This window comes from Melanostigma gelatinosum (genome assembly GCF_949748355.1).
Source record: "Melanostigma gelatinosum genome assembly, chromosome: 20".
NCBI lineage: Eukaryota > Metazoa > Chordata > Actinopteri > Perciformes > Zoarcidae > Melanostigma > Melanostigma gelatinosum.
The window spans coordinates 5,963,188-5,986,759 of record NC_136653.1 but is presented as its reverse complement, the minus strand read 5'-3'; the positions used below and the strand labels follow the sequence as shown (position 1 = coordinate 5,986,759).

Genomic DNA, 23,572 nt, shown 5'->3' with positions numbered 1-23,572 from the left:
AAATTAAATGTTTTCTTGCCAAAATAAATCCCCTAAATTGCAAGTTTGACTGCACAAATTGTACTGTCGCGTGTGAAATAGCAGCTAAAATATCAGTTGTAGTAAAAGACCCATACCAGAACTTTTCTTTCTTTTCTTTTCTTGTTGTGTTAAGGGGACAGGTGGCTTCTAGGTAGTGTGGCTTGTTCCCCGACAAGCCGCTAATGCCTCCGATGAGATAAACCCTCGGCGAATGGGCTCCTGTCGACAGAGCTGCCACCGATTAGAGCAGAGGATCGCTGACGGCCAAGACAACTAAAAACATGAGAGGCTGGGCAGGAGATAAAGAATGTAGGAGGTGGGAGGAAAATAGGAACAACAGCGATCAATTGCTGGCACTGCGCAGCGATGCTATCCGAGGCCATGCCTCTCCTCCATCTCCTGTAAGAGCACGTGTGAGGCGATCATAATCTGAAGGGGAGGAGAGGTGGGTGGTGTGAGTGTGTGTGTGTGTGAATCTGGGTCATCAAGTCATCAATAACCACCTGCATTAGTAGAAGCAACACACAGGCAAGGTCAAAACTAACTGAAATCCCTTCATAGAGAGAAGGGGATGACAGGAAGAAGAAAAAGTGTGGGTCTTTTCCAGCTCAGATGACTCTATTCTCACGGTAGGGGGGGGGAGGATGGATGGACAGGTGAGTGCATGAATGGAGGAGTGGCATTTGAGAATCTACTTTTGACAGACTGGCGACGGCAGACTTGGCAAGCAGGAACAGGTGGGAGTTGGTGGCTGGCTGATGCAGAGAGAGGAAGGGAGTGAATTATGGATGTAGGGATGAAGTTGGGGAGGGAGGAGTGGGGGTGGGGGGGTTGTCTGGCGAGGGCTTGTGCCCCGCTGACAGGCAAGCTGCTACTTGGTAGAGTCACTTAGCCACACAGAGTCAACCAGAAATGATGGGGCATCTTTGCATCGGCAACGTACTGCAGCCCCCATTCCTCTCCCAAAGGCCTCTGGGATGGTTGTCGGCAACAGGACTCCACAGAGGAGAGAAGCGGCCTGCTTTGCTCTGAAAAGTAACACTTGGGCAAGCAGCGGTGCAGAAGCTCACTCTTGTTTGTTACTGTTACGTTCACAGTTTGCTTACTCCACTGCTGCTGCTCTTCCTTTATCTTTATCTTGTCCCCATGTTGGACCTTTCACTCCTCGCCCTCCTCTACGTATGTGGATGGGAACCAGCCGACCTGGGGGGGGGGAATGGGAATTAGTAATCACATCGTCGTAATTTATGGTGTACTCACTTAGCATTTTCTATTTCAGATAGTGATTCCATACAGGAACATTTATTGCTACTGTTTTCAATTGTTGGCAAAATCAATATGATAAGTAAGCCATGGAGTTTCATTTTTGGGAACACATAACTGATTAATATTTTAAACTCAATATTAACATCAATTACAGTTTTTTGGCAACTGTTTTTTTAATGTCTTAGCATCCCCCACATGGTCCCAAAGCATATTTGAGCTGAACTTTTTTACACATTTAGTCTGATTAAATGGTCATTAAATGGAATAAATAATTCCAGTTAATGACACAGATCATTTCATGCTGGCGGTCATTTTGTACGATTAGAATAAGCCAAATTATTATGCACATACTAGGATCACTGATATATTGTGCCAGTATCTTTTTTTGTTTTGACCATTTTCATGATAATAAGAGCGATTACATCAAACGGATACTGAAAGGTTGTAGTGATATAATCCTGAAGTGCTTTTCAATTGACAGAATCAGCCCATTTTTTTTTCAAGCCAGCAGTAGCAATTGCCTTTCCCGGTTGAAGGCTCTAAAGAGAGTCTAACAGCTCTCGACAGACTCGAGGCGATACAGACTTTAGTTCTCAGCAGATCGGCATCAAGCGCACATCATCAGGCTTAGTTAAAAGAGAAAAGCTTCTTCATTTACAACAGCTGTTTACAAAACACACTCACGGCCCAGACACATTACTGAGGGATGCAGCGCGCACACACACACACACACACACACACACACACACATACACACACACAGGCTGAATCTGTCACTCAGTCTATCACTCTCCGCCATGCTAAAATGCAGTGCAAGCGAGTGGGAGTCAGTACATATACATTCCTGCATTTAGAAGCAGGCTTCTGTCGATGCTGAATGCTTGATTGTAAAGTGCTTTTGCTTTTGGAAGGCAAAAGCACGTTGGGAAGGTGTCCATGACAGACTAAAGATAAAACGACTACATTTACCTGGAAGACACGATTCACATTTAGACAAGACTATCTGCCAAAAATTACTTCTTCAAAGAGGCAGTTTTTAGCGCGAGCTAAAATTGGATTTAAGGTTTGAATGGACAGAATGAATACACAAAACTATCTAAGTGAGCACAGCTAATGGGACTTCTGAAACATTCTGCCTTGATGAAATATCACTTAAGCTCGACATGAAAGCAGTGTAAAGCTACATATATCAAATGAAAACCAATGGAAAAAGGGCACGACAACATTTCACCCGAAAACAAGGGGACTTTTCTAGGCGTTTTAGCTGAAGTGGATAACCTAAAAGCCAATATCAGCAAAAGATTATTTCCCCCCTGTATTTGGTGATGGGAGGCTGTGTTTTATCGGCATCTTAAGACGGCCCACTTACCCTGCTATTGACCTCGCCCCTCCACCAGCCGTTGGCTCCCGACTTTGTGTAGATCTTCACCACGTCACCCTCCTGCAGCGAGAGCTCCCGAGTGTCTCGTGAGCTGAAGTCGTACCGCGCGATCGCCACACCAATCACTTTTGGAGTAAACACTTGAAAGAGAGAGCAAGAGAGGCAGGTATTCAAAAACAATGTAGGATTTTAAGTTCATTCAAGGTTCTAGAAGATGCGTTTGAAAGACATTTTAAAACATCAGTTGCAGTGACAACACGTGACACACAGATGATATGGGTGATAACTTTTCATTCAACAAGAAAAACCCCACCATCTTTCTATTCCCCTTCTCTTTTTCTTATCAATTGAAACAAACATCTGTCAATTTGTACTGTACGAAATATTTTTTTACATTATATATATCTAAATAAGTTTCTAATGGCAACATCTAATTCAGCATTTCTTTCAACTATTTTTCCAAATACTGAGTTATAGAAGCTGGTGGAACACAGGTGGAGCGGGGGCTAGCCTGAGCATGTTGTCATGACTTTGGCTCTCTGTTTTGTCTCCTTCCTGACATTCTTATTTTTGGTAGTACAGCTTGTGACGCTACAGTGACTTCCTGTTTACCTAACATAAATTGATTGCCTTTAATGGTTGATTGCAGTGTATGGTTGATTGCGTACAGCGCAATGTCTCAGGGAGACATCGATTCAAATTTAGAAAGTGTACAATATATCGCCATTTCCTCCGGGACCGAGTTCGTGCAAGGCGTACACTATAAAACGCAGATCGGCAGAGATCTTTTCCAGACGTGGTTTGTGTGCGAGTAATTGCAGAATTGCGGCAGTGTATGGTTGATTGCGTGCAGCGTAATGTCTCAGGGAGACATCGATTATTGTTTCAATGTATGTTTTAAATCTCCTTTACTTTTTACGACAGAATTTTATTTCTTACACTGTTTCTTTAATTGTTTTTAAATCTCCTTTTCTTTTGCCTTATGTTTTGATGCTTTTAATGGTTTTATGTGAAGCACTTTGAATTACCTTGTTGTTGAAATGTGCTATACAAATAAACTTGCCTTGCCTTTAATTGTACGACTCTACAAATGTCTCCTAAAAACCAATGTACAAGGTTCTAGTTCAGCCATATCCAAGTTTAAGTGGTGCAACCTCATTTAAATGTAATTTTAAGTTAGAAATGATGTTCAAGGGAATTAATTTGCCGTTTATTTTCTCGGAATTTTGCAGGTAATCTGACAAACAACATACATAAGATATGTATCTATACTCCCTGTGCAAGTGGTTCATTCTACATAGCCTAACTAAAAGAGAAGTGAGGCCCTACAAGTTCTTGTAGTTGTGTAGTGCACTGCTTTAGTCGGGTCCAGTGTGCTGACAGCCGTATGTGTGTGTGTGTGTGTGTGTGTGTGAGACTAGACATGCTGCCGAGGAGACAGCAGCATGAGAGACAGCTGTGGAGACGGTTAGCTAGTTACCTCTGCTCCATCCCACCCTGCCGGCTTTCTACCTTCTCCAGACACTGACTGGTGGGTCGGACTGGGCTAAGCTGACAGGTGGAAATGGAATGTCAGACCTCTACAACCTGGCCGCGGGGAGAGAATATCTAATATAGAGGAGCTCTGTGTATTTGGACACCTCCACCTTTACTTTGACGGACAGACACACACACGCAAACACACATCAAACTCAGCCACATATGCCTCTGAAAACACCTCAAACACCACTCCTTTTTTCAGCAGTTTCTGCCTCACTCTGACATTCACGTGCACAAATAACATGCAATACTAAAACAAACAGTCCCTGTTCTCCACATGAGATGGCATATATGTGCACACAACTTATGGAAGAGGTGAAATGGTGCAATGGAAAAGCCGAACGGCAGTTGTGAAGGCAGAGATTCAGACGATGATGTGAATGCACTGAGCTACAGCCAGCATGCGAAGCAGCCTTCAACATGAAAGGAGAGAGAGAGATACAGCGTCAGAGAGGCAGAGAGAGCGAGAAGCGATACCTGTACCTGACCAGAAGGGTGCAGAGGAAGGCGGTACAAAGCTGTAGCCGGCAGGAGTTACAAAAGAGAGGCCGCAGTGCAATGGGGCTATGGCAGGGCAGGCCAGGCAGGGGGCAGAGAGAGGGCAGGTATGGGGGGAGGGGGGTAGATGTAGAAGGAGAGAGAAGCAAAGGAGAAAAAAACATGTTTTTCAAAATCCCAACTCTGAGGTATAAAGAACACAGCTGCATTTTGATAAAAAATAAATGATGACAGGCACAGGATGAGCTCCAGCGAGCGGTACTTTATCTACACAGCCACTGGTAGCAGTTCTTTCTCTCATGATTGATACCCCCACAAGTATTAACACTGGTTGGCCTTATGTGGGCACTGTGATTAGTTATCTAAACATTTAATTAAAATATGGACAATCAAACTCAACGTTTCAACGCTTCTGTTTAACAAAGAATAAAAACAGAATTTCCATGATTGAAATGCTCGTACTTCTAAAAATGGAACCCAAAATCGACAAAACCTGGCTGTTATAAATTGAAGGCATGAAGTGGTACTCTAATCAAAAACATTTTAAGCATTTTTGTGATGTCTCACAAATGTCAAGTTTTTTTAGAAAATGCACATTTTGCGTTCTGGTGTTGGAATGACTTAAAGGTGAAACACTGAAGGTCCATCTACACGTCACTGCTGAGATTTTGTTGAAAAAGGAAGTGATGACACCTTGTTTCCAGTTTGCTAAAAGGATGTCTGCATCATTAATTGCAGACGACAGCTTCACTTGTGCATTTCATAGAGAGGAACACGAGCTGTCTCACAATCACAGCATAGGGAATACATTTCTATTTGCATATTTATAAAGACAATTATTCAGCTGTAATGCAGCCACAACTGCAGATACACACAAATTCCTTCTGACAGACATGTATAACTTGATAATGTATGAGACAATAACTTTGCTTTATTTCATATTATTTTATTATCGTATACTTTCTATGGTGTCCTAATTGTTGTTCTGTGTCGTCTTTCTGAAGCTTACATGTCCACAATGCAGATCTCTCTACTTTGGAAGGACTAACTGTGCCTTTACCTTTCAAACAACAAAGCAATAACCTACCGGAGGCCCACTGCTTTTGCATTTCTATCTCTCATCTGATTCCAACAATGTCTTAGAGTTGCCAGTGTTGGGGCTTTGCTCTGGGGAATAGAAGTATTATAAATTTGAGTCCACTGGGTTATTTTGGAATGTCAACATATAAAGTATGGCGCAAGTAAAGTCAGTGGAAAATGCTCATGCTATGAAGGTATTTATTAGTAGAAACAGACTATGCAGCATATATCTATACAGGTAATTGGCTAAATTGATGCCAATGATTGATTTTGTTTGGAAAAGTGGGGTGAACAAAACATCCCATTCCTGATGCAGGAAGTATTTGCTCTGTCTGGGCAATGGAAAATACAAAATACATAGTGAGACAGATGCAGAAGTCAGACGGTGATGATAGTTGGCTTATTAGTATCATGGATGGATGACTAAATGAGCATACTGGGCACAGACCCAATGGACCGGGGTCTCTGTATGAAGTGACTGATTGATTTGCCAACAAGAAAGGTCTAAACAACAATAAAAAGAGATGCAAAATGACAACAAAACAGCAAAAAACGACCACTCATCCATTTACAATGACCACAAAGAGACAGAAAATGCCTACAAAGACAATCAAACTGGCCAGGAAGAGAAGCAAAACCACTACAAAGAGATAATGTGACTACAAGGAGATGCAAAACAAATACAAAGTAAAGCAAAACGATTTCAGAAAGATGGGGGGGGGGGGGGGGCTTTCTCATGTCAGTTGTCTCGTAATCCATGGCTGTAGGCTATTTGAAGTTACAAATAGCAGCTGATAATTGAGAATATTTAATATATTTTTATTTGCTATGTATTGATTACACTGAATTAACCGTGCAATTATTAATACAGTTTAGTATTTTAAAGAAGCTGTGCTTTAAATCTGAGTCACAATACAAATGCCCCCACCCCTTATTTCTGCCACCAAGAATAGAAAATGTAATCCCCACTATGCCAGATGAATGCCCAAACTTTATGAAAAATGTGCCGCTCCCAACAATACCGCTGGCAAGTTAACTTGCCAGGTTTATTGATATGCTGAAAGGAGAGCAGAGCTCCAGTGGGTTTCAAAATGAATACTAATCAGCGCACTGAGAGACAGCTCAGCAACCCCTAATGGTGTCTAGGTACAAGCAATATGAAGAGGGATCGCCCTCCACTTCAAACAGCCACCAAAACACCAGCTGCATTTTACATGCTTCATTTTTGCACAATCTGATTTGTGTAACACACTGGAATACACAATATGGAGCTGGGTGACGAATGGAGGAGACTCAGATCGAGGGTACACACACATACACATGCATTGTAGAAGATGAGCTAAAATCCAATCAGCAGCCCAGAGTCCCACACACGATGTCAGCTGAGATTGTTCCACGGACACAAAGTCATTTATATTTTGGGTTAACTCTGGTATTGTTGCTGTTGTATTTAGCGCATTGGCTTTTAAAAAACTATCAATCAATCAGTTTTTCCTTCTGCGAAACTGCCCAAAAGCACATGAAAGAAAGCATGAACATGAATTAGCAGTCTTCCAGCAGTGCTCGAGGAGGATGGAAATGAAAACAAAAGAGTCATTTAGAAGTGAAAGAGAGAAAATGACGTCTGCACTCCAGGAGGAGAGCCGCTCACAAGATAGAAGACCACACCGGAGCAAAACTAATTTGGATTGAAGCTGTCTCGTTTGAACAACAGGCCTCGTCTGGAACAAGCAAACAGCTCTGTACAATCTGTTCACATTTCTCCCGCTTGGAATGTGATTGTCAGTTTTTGTTGTTGTTCTTTTCCCCATTGCACGCAGTGGCATACGGGTTCCAATTAAATCTCATTTTGCCACTGATTGCGATAAGTCATACATTTTCCAACAGTTAACAGTGTTGCTTTGGCAGGCTCACAAACGGTTTAATACCTTTTTTTCTGGCTTTGCTTGAAACATTCAGCTGGTGTGGGGTGATCATGGCTGTTTTACAGGGCAAACAGCCCTTTCTACTTGAGTGTTTACGCCTCTCTTCAGGGTTTTTTAAACGTATTCCCAGCTGATGTTAACAGACAAGCCAATACAACCAGGGATTACAAATAATTTAACATTTATTTTCCCAAAAAAACCCCTCTAAGGTCTTTAAAATGTTCTTTTGAAACACTTTTCATCACCAACAACTATTGTTATTGTCAGAGAAATATCTTATATCCTCTACAGAATTGGCACTTTGACAATGCTCTGCTGTTTCACCTGTTGCTTCACTTCAAACCCCAACATCATCTCTAAAATTCAAGCTCAAAGTTACACACAACAAAGAAACCATGCAGAAGATTTAGAAATGACTTTTGGGAATGTTAAAAAGTGTGCGTTTACTTATAAAATATTGCACTTTCTGCGCATATATTCTTAATAATTCACAGTTTGATTGGTCAAAGGCAAATGGTCCTCCTTGTGAGCCTCACATGGCATTCAAAAGGTTGCACGTGTACATCTATCACAAGTAAGAAAGGGAAACCGCCTCACTGGATGTCTCGTTCTCTAATATCAGGCCTGATAAATAGCATGTCTTACACCTGAATGCTGAGAGAAATCAGGTTATTAAGGGTAATGAAAAAAAGCAGCGGCATGCATAAATAATCATCAGCACAGTTGTGCTCCTCAGATAGTGTTGGTGACGGCAGCTGTTTTATCGAGGTGCTGCCAGCTTTGTACAAAACACAGCAAACAGCTCCTTCTTACACAGGTAGGAAATACCACACAGCTGAGATCTTCAGCCCAACAACTGCCAGACAGCACACAACAACATTGACAAGAACAAAAAGTTCCACACAACTTCTCGAGGCGCGGTTGCTAACACATTCTGGGCTGTCTGAAGTGTAAAATGATTGCCGCAGATGACAGCTGAATTATAGCAAGAATCTGCTGGTGAGCTTCCTGTTCATTATCATCAATTACACTTGTGTAATAACTGTATTGTTGATTCAATAATACTTCATTTTCAAATCAATCTGTGACTGTCACTTAGTTCAGGCTATGCAATATGTTCAAGTGATGGTGTATTGTTAACTAATCAATGAATGTTCTTATTTTGCAAGTTTCAAACTTTAAATCATGTTGTATTTTGAAATATTTGAAACATTATTTAGATTACCAATAAAACGTATAAACTAAACCATTGATTGAAGAAATGCAACATCTCTGATGTTAAAATTATTATTTAAATAAAAACTGAATGACCAGATATCTAAAAAAAGAAACTATATATGCTTAAGAGCTACTTCTACTTTTGCATTAAAACATTTAAAAACTGTTGTAGTATTATTTATATGTGTATATATATACATATATATATATGCTATGTCTATAATAGGGTACATCAAGTGTATTTATGACTCTGATGACAATAACACATGAAATTAAAAGTGAAAAGAAATATTTAAAAAGTAATTAACAAAGGAAGTTATGAGTATTTGTCTTTCCTGTAACACCCACTTGGTAGATATGACTATAACTCAGATAATAAATGTTATTAACTTTCACTTGTTGAAGGTTCTACCAGATTATCGCTCTCTCCTCTGCAACTCAAATCGATTTGATCGTCAGTAAGCGTGCAGAGAGTGTTATCAAATCTAAAACATGCTCAGTGGATTCTCCAACCACCATTTGACAGTTTGGTGAAAACAAATTAACGTCAGAAGGAGAACCAGACTGTTTTTGAGAACAAATAGCTACCTCGCTCTTTTAAGTCTGTGAAGATGCTGCCAAGTGAATTAAAGCGCGTGTTAGAGAGCTGGAAAGGATGCTGGGTAAGGACACAGAAAAGGAGTAGTGATGTGAGAAATCAGCAGAGCCAGTGACGGCAGCCGGTTGCAGCTTGAAACAAAAACCAGCAACAATAATCAGCGGAGTGAAAGTGACAGATCACACAGACAAACTAATATTTAGCCAAGTAAATATCTTTGGGTTTTAGATTAGTGGTCCAGAATTTAAAGACGAAATCTGGGAAATGAATCAACAGATTACTCAATGAAGAAAATAATCATTATTTGCAGCCGAAGCCAAATAAAGACACAGGAAACTCAAAGGTACCCTCTAAAGTATTATGTTTCCAAGAACACTTCAGTGTGCATGAGATACAAACAGTAGATGAACCCACTCATCAAAACCTCATAAGCCTCGTGGTCACAGACTCCACAGGGTGCCTTTAATGAATCCAAGCCAACAACTGTCCAGATTGTAATTCAGTTCCTGTCCCACTAAAACAACCTTTTAGCCAAAAAATCGAGTTTGAAGTGCTATGTATCACCAGCTCATGTTGTACAAATACAGATTTATCGATTAAACGGGTTATTAAACTCTAGCTGTACTTGTATTTAAAGGAATACATTATTTGAGCTCATTTCATTTCAGAGAAACATGTAGTTTATCTGTTGTCAGTACTTTTTATTTAATTGTCCGGTTGCTGCATTATCAGTTGCTGCCATTACTGCATATAAAGTGTTTTAGTGTTGGACTGTTCCTATTCTTAGGGCCTATTCAGATCTACTTACTGTTGCTACCCGACCGGTTGAGGCGGTGCATAGCAGCGTTCTCCGGTTCCTGGTAAGGAAACTTCAGTGTGGTGTCCAGACTCCGAAAACCTTCTCTCAAGGAGTGGTGTTCGTAGTACTCAATCAGCTCCTGGAGACACAAACACACACACACATATTAAAATAAGTAAGCTAGATAGGCAGTCTTCTGCATTTCTGTTTAGTGCATGTGACATTTATTTATTAAGTTTGTAAAACCAGATAAATCACCCATTTCAGCTCTGTAATCTATAATTTACATATCAAGAAAGAGTCTGCTTGAAAACGGAATCTTGTTTTTCCTCCTGCTTTTAACCTGCTATAGATGAGAAATACTCAGATCAGGGTTTCTGAATCTATAAAAAGCAGTGAAATAATATGCTAACAAAATCCTGTTTTTACACTCCAACACCTGTTATTAGCAAATCTGAGAAAATACTGTGCTGGCTTGAAGAAAGCAGGCGAACCTTTCCAAAATGCACTGGACTTATCTATAATGCTGAAGCCCTCAGGCCAGTATAAACACGTCTCTAATCATGGCTATTTTTGTGCACACTGCTAAAATAAAATTCAGGTTTTGACACTTCATTAAGTGAACATGATGATTTATTTTTGAATTGCAGTGGTGGAATTAGAAACAAATAAAAGAGGCTGAAAAGACTCACTAATAGGCTCCTGAACTTCTTGTTCTCTGCGATGTGGAAGCAGCCGTCCTTGGTCAGGATCTTTATGTGCTTCACGTCGTTGTTGTACCTGTGGGCCATTGAATAAGTTATGAGTCTAATTTCCGTCTCTGATCACCGCCATCGATCGGTGGCCGGCCCCCCTGGCCCATGTGGAGCGCACGGCCCTCTCTGTAATGCATAGGGTCCCGAAGGTTTGTGACACATGAATGATGGGTGGTCAGGAGAATGTGTGCATGTGTGTAAGAGCCCCCTCCACCCGCATACTTGTGTTGGCAATAACAGGGTGGCTGATGGGAACTCTGTGGTTGGACGGGTAAAAGCTTTGGTCAGCGTGAGCAGAAAAGATGTCTGTCATTCACAGTGATGCTGAATCAGAGATTATTCAACTGTTAAAGGGCCAACTGCAGCAATCTGCTTGTACCCTGTTTCCAAAGTTAGACATTAGCAGTATCAACTGCTTGAACCTGTTGAAAACATACTCAACGTGCATCAACCGGACCTGAAGATAATTAGACTGATAAACAGACTCAAACAGAAAGTTCCCTCTTTTCCTCTGAAGGCCCAACCCTGCCCAAAGAAAACGTATACTCGACTCTGGTCCTGGGTCAGGTCTCGGACACGAGGAAGTCTTGATTTCAAGTAAAATGAACTTCAAAAAACATATCGCTAATGCTAGGAGGGTTTTATGATGTTAAAGGAATAGTTTGATATTTTGAGAATAATCTCGAGTTCTTTTTTTTTTGCCAAGAGGTATATGAAAAAACCAATACCACTCTCATGTGTGTTTGCTTTATAATCGTTTTAAAGCATTTCTATTGCCTCTCGACAGCTCTCGAGATGAGGACAGCTGAGCAGGGCGGCTCGCAGCTAATGGTGCTAACAGCCTGTAGGGACGGCGTTATCATCTGTAACCGATGTATGAGCGCAGATCGCCGGCCGTGAGCTAATCAGTGGGGCACGCTCACATGCACAAACATGTGCAAAAAGGCATGCACGGCCAGGCTTTGTCAACAAAGCTCAGATTACAACACACACAGAGGGACATTCTCTGCTCAGATGGCCATTACTGTGCTATATCTTAACATAGACAATAGTTGTTTGCTGCTGTATTAATGCTCTAAATCCCGTATATAGAACCTGTAAACATGAAGCTGCAGCCAGCAGACGGTTATCTTAGCAAAATGACTGGAAACGGTGCTTTGTCCAAAGCTACAAAATCAGTCTACCGGCATTTTCAAACCTATTAACAATTAGTATCTTGTTTGTTTGAACTATTTTAAAGTGCATTACTCACAAACTTGACAAATTAGACTTTTACATCGTTTTTTAACCGTTGGACAGAGCTAAGCTAACTCTTTCCTCTTGTTTCCAGCCTTTGTGCTAAGCTAAATGAACTGTCTCCTGGTAGTCAAGAGTGTTATCAATCTCACTCTCTGCAAGTAAGCAATTGGGTTTATTTCCCAAAACATTGAGATATAGTGTGTTGTATTTCAAACAGTTTGGTCTTGTTTAGTTCAAGGACATCTTCAGAGTTCTCAATGTTAAAAGTGAACTTGTAATGACATGAAGATATCCACTCCACTGTGTGTGGCCAGAACTCTCCACAGTGAGTCAAAAGGCTGGAGCCTAATTTGTACAGAACTGGGGTCTCTTGGATATTTGGACACAATCATCAAAAAAATCTTCTGCCAGCTCTACTCTGAGAAACTCACATTGAAGGAGAGGGCAGGGGGCATTTCCATTTGTGACTAATTCTTTTTAAATGTCGTTCCCACAACGTAGCGTTTCTTTCTACTCTGCCGCTCTCTTTTATGGGGGGGGGGGTTAAATAACCTTGAATAGTCTTACAGTTGTTCTCTGCTTTGTTCGGACTACTGCCGTCTGTGTGCACACAAGCAATTCAACTTGCAGAATAAACTTGAAGGCACTGACTGATGCTAAAAACAGTTGCATGAGTTTGAAGGAGTGTTGTCCTTGCTCAGAGAGAAGCGTGCTGGCTCCTTGTCTTTTCACTGCCTGCGCTCACACTGATGCCATTTATCTTATGCAAAGGGATACGTGTCAAACAATGATATGGTCGCTGACACCCCAAGGTTCTGAAATTAGCTTTGTTCATTTGTTATTACCAAGATTAACATGGCTGTGTGTAATAACGTGTTTTTGGGGGGATGCTTAAGGCCAAAGCAGAAGGAATACTGCTCCGTGCCTTAACTCCAGAGATCCTGCTCCACGATTAGCATCTGGTTTGGTCAGATTCACACACATCACTGTGGGACACCAGAGTCCGAAAGCACATCATCCTGCTGTTGGGGTCTGGCCATATGGCTTAAACATGTGCTGTGGACAAAGACAATCAGGCCTTCGCTTTTTCAAGCAAAGGTCTCATCCTGACTTGTAGTTTGAGGAGAGCAAAGGGATTTCACACTCAGGTGTGAATTCCCCCCCCCCCAAATAACCATGGTAACCGCGGCAATCTCATTGGCCGAGAGCCAAGAGACCCCAGGACCCCTGTGGTTCGACCTCTGTTCTATAAAACTATCTGCTGCCCCCACTTCTATGCTTTTTCCCCTTCGACCTCGGTTGAGTTAGGGAGCACGCAACCGCTCTCTTCGCCCGGACCCCCCCCCCCCCGTCCAGGCCACAGAGAATCCAGCTTTTTCCCGTCGACCTCGGTTGAGACAGGGAGCACACAACTCTCTCTTCGCCCGGACCTTCGTCCTGGACGCATGAAGACACATCGGCCTCTCCTCCCCCCCCCCTCCAGCACGACGGAGGCCACGAGGAAGCAACGGCCCTTCAACCCTACTCAAACCCTGACAAGCCGTTTCGCAGGATGAAACAGCCCGCGATAACGAATCTGCTTCAGCGATCAGTTCAGCGCTTTTTGTTTCTTTTTCTTTTGGTGCACACATTCCGGCGAAGGAAAGACGACAACGCCTCCCTCCTTCACCGACGATTCCCGGTAAGACGCACGGACCACGCCGTCAGCCGAAGTTAGATCACCCTCCCTGCCGCGAGGACAGATCACGTCTGCGTTTGCTCCAGAGCGAGCTGCGCCACGACAGACCGAAACAGCGCCAGCTCAACGCCGCGCTGAGAAGCACCCCCCCCCCTTCCTCTCGAAGAAAAAGAACAACTTTGCTCACGAACCCTTCAACGTTGCAACGAAGCATCTACAAGTAAGATTCTTGGCATTTGGGCATAGCTTAGCTTAAATTAACTTAAGTTTAATTCAGGCCATTCATTTATATGTTGATATTCCCGTGTTTTTGTGTGTTTAAATTACTGTCGCGTGATATTGAGGTATTACGCAATCATTACGGCGCAGAGAAGCGCCGCTGTATTTGTGTATCAACTATGACTGTTTATTTGATTTCTTTTCATTCATTGTCTTCCACTCCGGGTGGAAGTTCTCTTTTCATTAACTCGACTCGGTGAGTGATCTGAGGTGCGTGGTTTATCACGGCATAAGTTACCGGCAGTTCGAAGACGACAGCGGTATATTTATGCATGATAGAACCAGCAAGCAGGCTCCCTACCACATCGCACTCCGAAGCGTGATTCACTTCGAGTTCTCGCTCCTTTTTCTCGTTCCTCCTTTCACGAAACACGCACACACACAGTAGCTCCTAGCTCTACCCCTGGGGAACCTCGTTCAAACGAGTGCCTCACATCACGTGCTGCCCAGGCACACGTGAGTACATACAGCAGCCTAACTGCCATTTTGTCCGGGTCACTCGACTCCGCCATCTTTGTAGTTTCTAGCTGTAGTTCTTAAGGCCCCTCCCCTTTGGCCAGCGTCACTCGACGCCGCCATCTTTGTAGTCTAGCTGTAGCTGTAAGACTCCTTCCTGTTCACCCACAGACCCACACACACACACACACATACACACACACACACAGACATACACTCTCATCCATTTTATTCATTCTTTAGTTTAGGCATATAAAATTGTATGATAACGTTTGTTGGTTGCAATATTAATTGATTTGATCATTTATTATTTTGATTGAATAAACTCTGTTATACTTTCAGGAGCAGTCGTCTGTGATTACTTGTGCATATGTATTTGATAAGACTGTATGTAGTAGCCTGTGCTCGAACTTAAAAACCTTCACTGTCACTGAATGTATAGTCATACGCAGACTATTGACATTATGAGTGACTACTAATTATGAGACTTAGTTTTATCGTTTGGTTATTGGTCCCTGTTCGCAGGGTGGTGCCCCGTTTATATTAATAATCATTAATAATTGTTACATACATCAATAATCCTATTGATGTCAAGAATTCAGTTTCTTAAATGCTGATAACCCAAACACGCTCCTTTAGATCCCAACACTGCAAAGGAGCTATAAATGGGTCTGTCAAACTGTGTTGTTCAGCCGGGAGTTACATCTGGTCAATAGTGTGGTTTGGCTGAAGGCGTCTGATGAATCTAGCAGGCAGAGCAGCCGCAGACAGACAGAAAACTGTCATGTTAAAGTGAAACAATCAAATCTGATGATTGTTGATAACCAGACCAGAGACAAGACCATAAGTATTACTCATTAAATAGACACATTTATGTGTTGTCCATTTTTGTTGTCAACACTTTGTCTCATTGAAAAACGGATATTAGATTTAAAGGCCACTCCTATTATGAATGTAACTTGTGTATCATTTTCATTCATGATAGTATTTCATTTGAATCAATTAAATCCAAGAAGCTAGTTGTAATCAGAGGGTGTGACACTGACCATTTCTGTATATGAGGCTCTTGAATGACTTGATGGGAGTGTCACACTTACTTTATACTGATGGCGTGCTCCGTGTACTCTCGGCTGCGATGGCGGACTAGGTAGGTGCTGTTGACCCTGTTGATGAGCTCTGCCTCTGCCTGGAGCCTCTCCATGGGCCCCGCAAACCTACAACACGACAGCCGAAAAGAAGACACGTTATTGACTGTTAAGGACAATGGTATGCAGACACTCTGTGTGGCAGCAGTTCAATTTGCATACAAGTCCAGGTCAGAGCTGCCTTGTGTAAATGCTTTGATATGTGTGTGTGTGTGTGTGTGTGTGAAATTCAAATCAATTTATATTTTGTCATTATCTGGGCCAAAAGGCTTTTCAGCCTGTAGCTGGTTTGTGTGACCATCTGTATCTGTACATTTACATCTGTATGTGCTGTGTTTTCCTTTATCCAATAAATATCTTTTTGAGCATGAGTAAAGACTTTCACCTTCTTTTAGTCATACATTCAGACTGAGACGGCTGTTGTGTGGACATACCAAGCTTGAGAGGTGTAATCGACGGGCTTTGGGACCTGGAGCAAAGAGCAAAAGTGTGTTGTTGTTATTTTTCATGAAGCTTGAACTCATCCAGGCTCAATACCACGTGCACCACTACAGTGGAGTACTTGGCGCCAGTTCCACAGTACTGTTTTCAAGCTGATGTTTTGCCCTTCAATAAAAAAATAAAAAAACTGTACAACGCCAATAAGAGCTTAATGCTCTCCTTATCTTTAAAACATGTGTTGACACGGTGATAATGGTTTGTTATCTTCGGGACGGCTCGTATTCCTGAAGCAGTTGGACAGAGTGAATTTTATTTTATCAAATGGAACGAGACAGTCCAGTGGTGCGGAGATTTATAGAAGGGTGAACAAAAACAAGCAATTGAAACACAGTGAAGACGATGCAAACCACGATTCCTCCTTCTCAGCTTTCCAGATTAGTTTGTACAATATAAAGTACTGCTCGTTCCTTTATACGACATGGTTTTCTTCTTTGCTTCTCAATGATAAAGTGAATTAGACAGACACTTTTATCTCATAAGACAACACAAGCTCCTCGTGCGCAGAACATAAAAACCCGGGGGCTGTTTTTTTCTTCTCATGCCAGGTAAAATAGCTTACCGTCCTTTCACAAAACCCCAAACATCCTCACATCGCTGGCCTGCTAGTAAGAACATGTAGGCAAGCATGAGCTGCTACAGCAGGCTCTAATGTAGCGAAGGACAAGAAGGGAATGCTGCTTACACATGGGCAAGGCTTCACAGCGTCGCTTGGAAAGAAACCAACCTCTTTCGACGTCAGCATTTTGCCCTGAAACCGCAGAGAGATAATTGTGTTACGTACATCTGGCAGACTCTGTCTCTATTATTCAGAAACAATTACCCCGTGACACAGAGCAGTGTAAATTTCCAGCCCTAGTTAACCAGTGCTGAAAATGATGGCTGGCAGGAAGAAGGAAAGAGGAAGAGTTCCTTATTCCTCCCATGGTGATGACTCTTTCAACTCAGTGCCTTGATTCATCAGCAGTGGGGAAACTCAGTCTGTAAACACAAAGAGGCTGAAGTGCAGTTAAGGTCTTCTCAGGCACTGTGGGTTGACGATGATTATTTTGTTCTGTGCATTGACAAGATATTTGATTTAAAAGGGACAATAAACCAGTCATGAATTCCATAGCTAAAAAAGGAAATTGAGGCTCAAAATGATTCAGATTAGGAGTTTAGTGCATATGCAGACGACCGTTCTGAACTGAGCAGGAGTAGATGCACAGTGACCTGCAGCATGCATGGAGTGTCTGTTTATATACTCAGTAAATCTGCTGTTGCTATTTCACCACTGTCACATCTTCACTTTACAAGTCCATCATCAATTTTCCTACACAATACATCATTTCTGACGCTTTATATTTGATATGTCCAATGCATTTTTGTGTATGACTTGCAAGTCCAGCTCTGCAAATCCCAAAGCTCAGCTGTTACCTGCGATACGCTCTGAATACATTCTTGCGTTTCTGTTTAACAATTGGCCCTGTTAATGTATCAAGAGACATCAGTTAGCCTTACTGCCAATTTGTCCCAATTACTTTTCTATCATGATTATTGAATACAAGAACTCTTTCAAAGCCTAGAAGAGCTATTTTAATTAATATTACATTATCCCAATGTAAAGACTATTAGCCGAGCGAGAGTAAAAAGGGCTTTTGCATGGACGATATGTGGCCAATTGGACTTAAAAGACATGAGTTTTGTTTTTTTCACACAATTTAAATGTGTTATTTTGTTTTGTACAGTTCTCAGAACTATAACCACAACAGCAGCTGCAGCACCATCAGGCTATACTATACATACGCTACCTGTTGACTGTCACACTGTTTTGATTTGATTTGAAAATGTAATTTTGACGATTTCAGGGATGCTAGGGGTTAAAAAGTGTTTTATGACAGTGATTGAGGGATTGCTTTGTGTGTTTTCAGCCATTATGTGGGAGGCACAAGGAGCACACAGCCAGCTTCGCCCATTTCGATGGTTTTGTGGCCGTCACCCATCACATCCCTGCTACCTCAGGACATTTTATCAGACCTTGTGGAAAGCCCTGCTTTCTGCTGCATCCTTGCTAACAGGGTGATAATGAGTCTAGCTGCTAACACTGACAGAAGAAACAGATGGTTGCTGTTGAATGAAATGAAATTACAGTGATCGATTCCATTTTTCCACGCATCCCCAGAACTGAAATGATTATGGTCTGCTGGCTACAGAGGTGATGGATATTGAATGTTTGCTGACTGCGGGGCTGTAGCTGCCTCCAGTTAAGCTTTTACGCAGGGTTAATTGAAATTTTTTATCGATTTCATCTGTCTTGTATTTAGTACTATGAGATTGGTTGGTTTCCTCATTACATGTCAGATTATAAAACAATAGTACAGTCGTTCATGTCAATCTACAACGCCCTTGGCCTCGGGTAAAATCCCATTATAATTATGATGACTTTGATTCAGCCTCTGAAACACACACACAATATGTGAATGATACACAACAAGTTATCAGAATTGACGGATCTTTCCTCCTCCGTTGGGGTTTGAATCACGCGTGTTGAGACATAACTTTGCATTTAACAAACATTTTTCCAGTGTTGGAGTTTTACTTCCTTAAAGTGGGTGCTCTGCTGTGTGTATAATTACCTCTGAGAGTATACACCTTTAAAAGGAATTAGATGATCACATGCAGATTGTTGGCAAGAACAATCCAAATACCCTGGGCTGTCTTTAGCCAGAGACACAACTGGAATGCTATTTTGACTCGGCACCTGTATAACATGTCCAACTTGAAGTAAGATGTCTACATGAACATATCTTTAACTGATGAGAAAGTTGATACAAAGGACATAAGTGCAAAATCCATTTAATAATGAGTGGGCCATAAAGATCTGATTTATATAAAAAAACGCAGAGCTGACCGACATCACTCGAACCCTGTTATAGAATATGAGGTCAGTACGAGGGTTAGATGGTGTGACAGTGGAGGAAATGAGAGATTTAAATACACGAGGTCTATTTGTGTGTGTTGTGAAATACTTGATTAAGAGTGGGACCTCTGACCTGCCACCAGGGGCTGTGAAGGTCGGCGCAGATTAATTCGATGATGTCACCCGTCTGGATGCTGAGCGCTGGACCAGATGTAGGGCTCGGCACACCAAAGTAGTTCCTGATTACCAGCATCTTGGGCCGACCTGCAAGAGGGACACGGTTAGCTCCTGTGTACTGTTTGGGCTTCAAACTAATCTGCCTCGTCAGTATTCACTGTGTCTGAAACTACACTATACCAAAAAATATATGTATTTAATTTATAAACATTCCACTTTCTGTCCTTATTTTCTTGTCTGCTCATATATCATTGAAAGCCTGATTTATAGAACATTTTCTGATTAATGGAAGGATAGAAAGAGACATCCAGAGTCCCGTCTGTCAAACCCTTTGATGGTGATATATATATATATATACGTACATATATATACGTACATATATATACATATATGTATATATATATACGTATATATATGTACGTACATATATATACATATATGTATATATACGTATATATATATACGTACATATATATACGTATATATATATATATATACGTATATATATGTACGTATATATATATATATACGTACCGTATATATATATATATATATACGTACCGTATATATATATATATATATATATACGTATATATATATACGTACATATAAAAAAGAAAATACATTTTTAAACCTTTATTTAACCAGGTAGTCCCATTGAGATTAAAAATCTCTTTTGCAAGATGTAAGTAACAATACTACATAACATTAAGGAGCACTTTTTGTTTTTTATGCTTATGTGTTGCTAAGAAGACACCCCAGAAGATGGGTCACTCAGGTATAGTTCCATCATTGTTCAAAGTCAAAGAATAACTTCATGATGTTAGTTTTAATAAATAAATATATTTCAAAATCAAGTACATTTCTCTGGCATTTATAGTTTTCTACTGTACCGAAACGTACCGAACCATGGCTCCACTGTATCGTACCGAACCGTGAATTTTGTGAACCGTTACACCCCTAATATATATATATATATATATATATATATATATATATATATATATATATATATATATATGGATGCACTGTTTGGCCTCAGGTCTAAAGGGCATGTTTGCCATTCTAAAAGTGCGTCTTTGCTCCACTAAACTATACATGGCCCCATTATAGCTGGTAATGAGAGGGAGTATACATGTGTAAACACACTCACACACACCCCTTGTCACCAGTGTACTGCCCTTGCACATCATTTGGACTCATTATCATATTACAGATAAGCACCAGTGCACTCTGGTGCATGGCTGGTTATCAGGTTCTTAGATAAGAGATAAGCAGGAGTGACACTGTTTACTGCTGTATGATTTATTCTGGCCTGCTGGGGGAAGTCATAAGGAAAATTCAATCAACTTTTTTCCATTATTGAAATTGAATAAAAACGAGTCCTAATCGCATTGATAATAAAAAATGAAAAGGAAAACTGTTCCCTTGTTTTTCAGCATACGGCACTATGATCGGTAATATTGTCAATATTTCCCGACATTCACGCCCATGCATAACTTTCCCTCACCTGCAACAATCCAGTGCACGGACTAATTGAGGCATGCTCTGTAGGTAATATATTACAATATCGTAGTAAGGGTTTTCACTGGCACTTAAAGAAGTACATTTTAATCACACCGAATTTGTTTGTTGAAATGACCTGAGTCAGCACTACTTGATTTTGCACAATGGCGAACTTTGATCCCATTATTCACCAAGAAATCACTGAAATTGAATTATAACTCGTCTGTTATGAAGCACCCACCCATGCCAAACAAATGCCGAGTTCGTATCGCAATCTTTCTCTGTATTGTGTGGCGATAGTGTTGTGCAGGAACACAATGTGAGAAAAATAACTTCTAGTGAGTGCATGAAGAAAAGGGTAAAGCTTAAGGCAAATCATACAGACGTCAACAACATTGTATTGAAAGCTCATACATCAATATCAGGCTTTCTTCTCTTTCAGGGTCTGTTCCAGTGTTGTAGCACTGAGGCTGGCAGCCTGACATGTGCTAGCTTGCCTGAATAGGACTTCTAAAGACACAGGGCCATGGAGAATTGAGTCTTGGGGGCACGAATTGCATTCCTATCCACACAAGGACAAGCCAAGGGTTAGCGCACTTTTGAAAACAGACAAAGAGAGCCGCGTCGAAATATTATGAAACGCCAAGGGCCGGGGCAATCAAATGCCTATTGATTTTAATGCATCTGCAGTCAGAAATGATTTTCTGCAGCATAATGGATGGAGGGGTGGAAAAATCTGTGTTGAAGCCAGGTTTATGAGAGATTAAGGCCCTCTGTGTGGTGTATGCACGCACGCACGCGCGCACACACACACACACACACACACACAATTGAAAGGATGCTGCATGTTACTCATATTCCGTTGGAGAAAGATTGAGGGACAGAAAGCCGCAGAAGGATGGAGGAAGAAATACAATGCCTCTACTTTACTGCATTTACTTTACTACTAAAATGCTATTTTATGTAATCTATTTTGATTTTATTTCACTTATACTCTTAACATGATACCTTCATATATAGATTGAGTCTCAGCTGCAATGATACAATCAGTTAATAGCTACTAGGTACACCTTCTTCTCTGACTGAGCCAGATTGCCTCTGACACCAGGAAAAACAATCATGACACCATGCCAGTGGAAATTCATGTAAAGACCTGTTGCCACTCCAGACAAACAACCTGATAGAGGGAAGTATAACTAAAAGGTTTATGTGTGTGCACATTCACAGCCAATACTGCATCTACAGTACCACAAACGTGAAAAATGTAGAGGGCTTAAACAAAGTGTCCATTAACAGAGACTTCTCCCTGTTTTCCAGCATTATAAATGCAGTTTCTTTGTGTTTTGGACCATTATTCTGACAAAATAAGCGATGTAAAACAGTCACCTGTGGCTCTTTGAAATTGTGAGGAACATATATTTTTACCATTTCTGTATTAAAGAAGGAATTGGAAAGATATTTATCTGATTAATTAATAATGAAATGCAGCACTAAAAGGTGTAATAATCATAATTATAACATAAAGCCAATTAGATAGATGAGTTATGTGAAAATCATCTCAAAAAGATTTAACTAAAAACACTTGGCCAGTCCTTATTTTGCAGGGAAATATGTGTCAATGTTTTCAAAGTTGATACCAGCTGGTACTTGCAGCATGCTAATAAACAGTATAAGTGCATATAGTGAATTACATTACAAAATCTGGTCATTTGTTTTCGGAGCAACTGTCTCTATGCACGTAAACATCGGCAGTGAGAAAGAAACTGATTTCAGGGGCGGAAGAGAAGACAGAGTGGGAGGTGGGAGGATGTCTGGTGCAGTGTTGTGCTCTGAATTTCTCACCTGCATCTCGATCTTTGCACTGAAAAAAATACACACAGAGAGTTACACACTGAAACAGGCACATGCATGTTCACGAACAAACACAAGCACCTTTAGACAGAAACATCTTGTTCTCCACTGATCATTCGTCCATTCATCAGTTAAAAACGAAATCAATTATTAGCTACACTCAGTGAGCTGAATGTGTTCAGTCCTACCAATAAACCTCTCAACTGCTGCACACACAGAATTCATGTTATAACCCAGCCTGCTATTTCCCCTATGAAGCCCACATGCAACAGGCCTGACATGGACGGCACTTCATAACATATTAAAACCAATATCGCATGTACTGCCGCCACAGGCAAACTATAATGTGTGTCCCGCTGCAGCCGAAATATCTAAAAGCTGTAGAGAGCAGTTACACTGGTGTGATTTTTAGAGGCAAATACAGACCGTTTTGGCATAGGTGGAAAACTTGTCACGAATTCCCCTTCATATTAGTTTATTTTCATCCTGTCTGCTTATTTGACGAACTCTCCTGTCATTTCAGATCCTACCATGCACACCCGATAAATCTCTCATTCCCCTCACCTGGTCATCCACACCCACCTCACCTGCAGCCCATTCCCTCATCAGCCCTCACTATTTAGGTCCCTTCACTTGCACTTGTTCTCTGCCAGATTGTCTTGTGTGTCTCTGCCAAGTTCTCCAGTGTTATATAGCGTACTATTCTGATCTGCCTGTTCCGACCCTGTGCCTGTTTTCTTGACCTTGGATTTTTGCCTGCCCCT

General features: G+C 41.2%; 1 protein-coding gene across 1 annotated transcript in view; it reads right to left on the bottom strand.

Annotated features, from left to right (window-relative positions):
* Positions 1 to 853: 853 nt before the first annotated feature.
* vav3 (vav guanine nucleotide exchange factor 3) overlaps positions 854 to 23,572 on the bottom strand; it is a gene marked incomplete at its 5' end in the record, with an annotated part of 82,925 nt that continues 60,206 nt past the window's right edge. The window contains 10 exons of the mRNA XM_079292259.1: positions 854 to 1,224; positions 2,657 to 2,808; positions 4,691 to 4,771; positions 10,335 to 10,464; positions 11,018 to 11,105; positions 15,830 to 15,946; positions 16,312 to 16,346; positions 17,061 to 17,126; positions 19,408 to 19,538; positions 22,800 to 22,818. Of these exons, the coding sequence (XP_079148385.1) occupies positions 1,180 to 1,224; positions 2,657 to 2,808; positions 4,691 to 4,771; positions 10,335 to 10,464; positions 11,018 to 11,105; positions 15,830 to 15,946; positions 16,312 to 16,346; positions 17,061 to 17,126; positions 19,408 to 19,538; positions 22,800 to 22,818 (864 nt within the window). The 3' untranslated portion in view covers positions 854 to 1,179. The remainder of the gene's footprint in view (positions 1,225 to 2,656; positions 2,809 to 4,690; positions 4,772 to 10,334; positions 10,465 to 11,017; positions 11,106 to 15,829; positions 15,947 to 16,311; positions 16,347 to 17,060; positions 17,127 to 19,407; positions 19,539 to 22,799; positions 22,819 to 23,572) is intronic.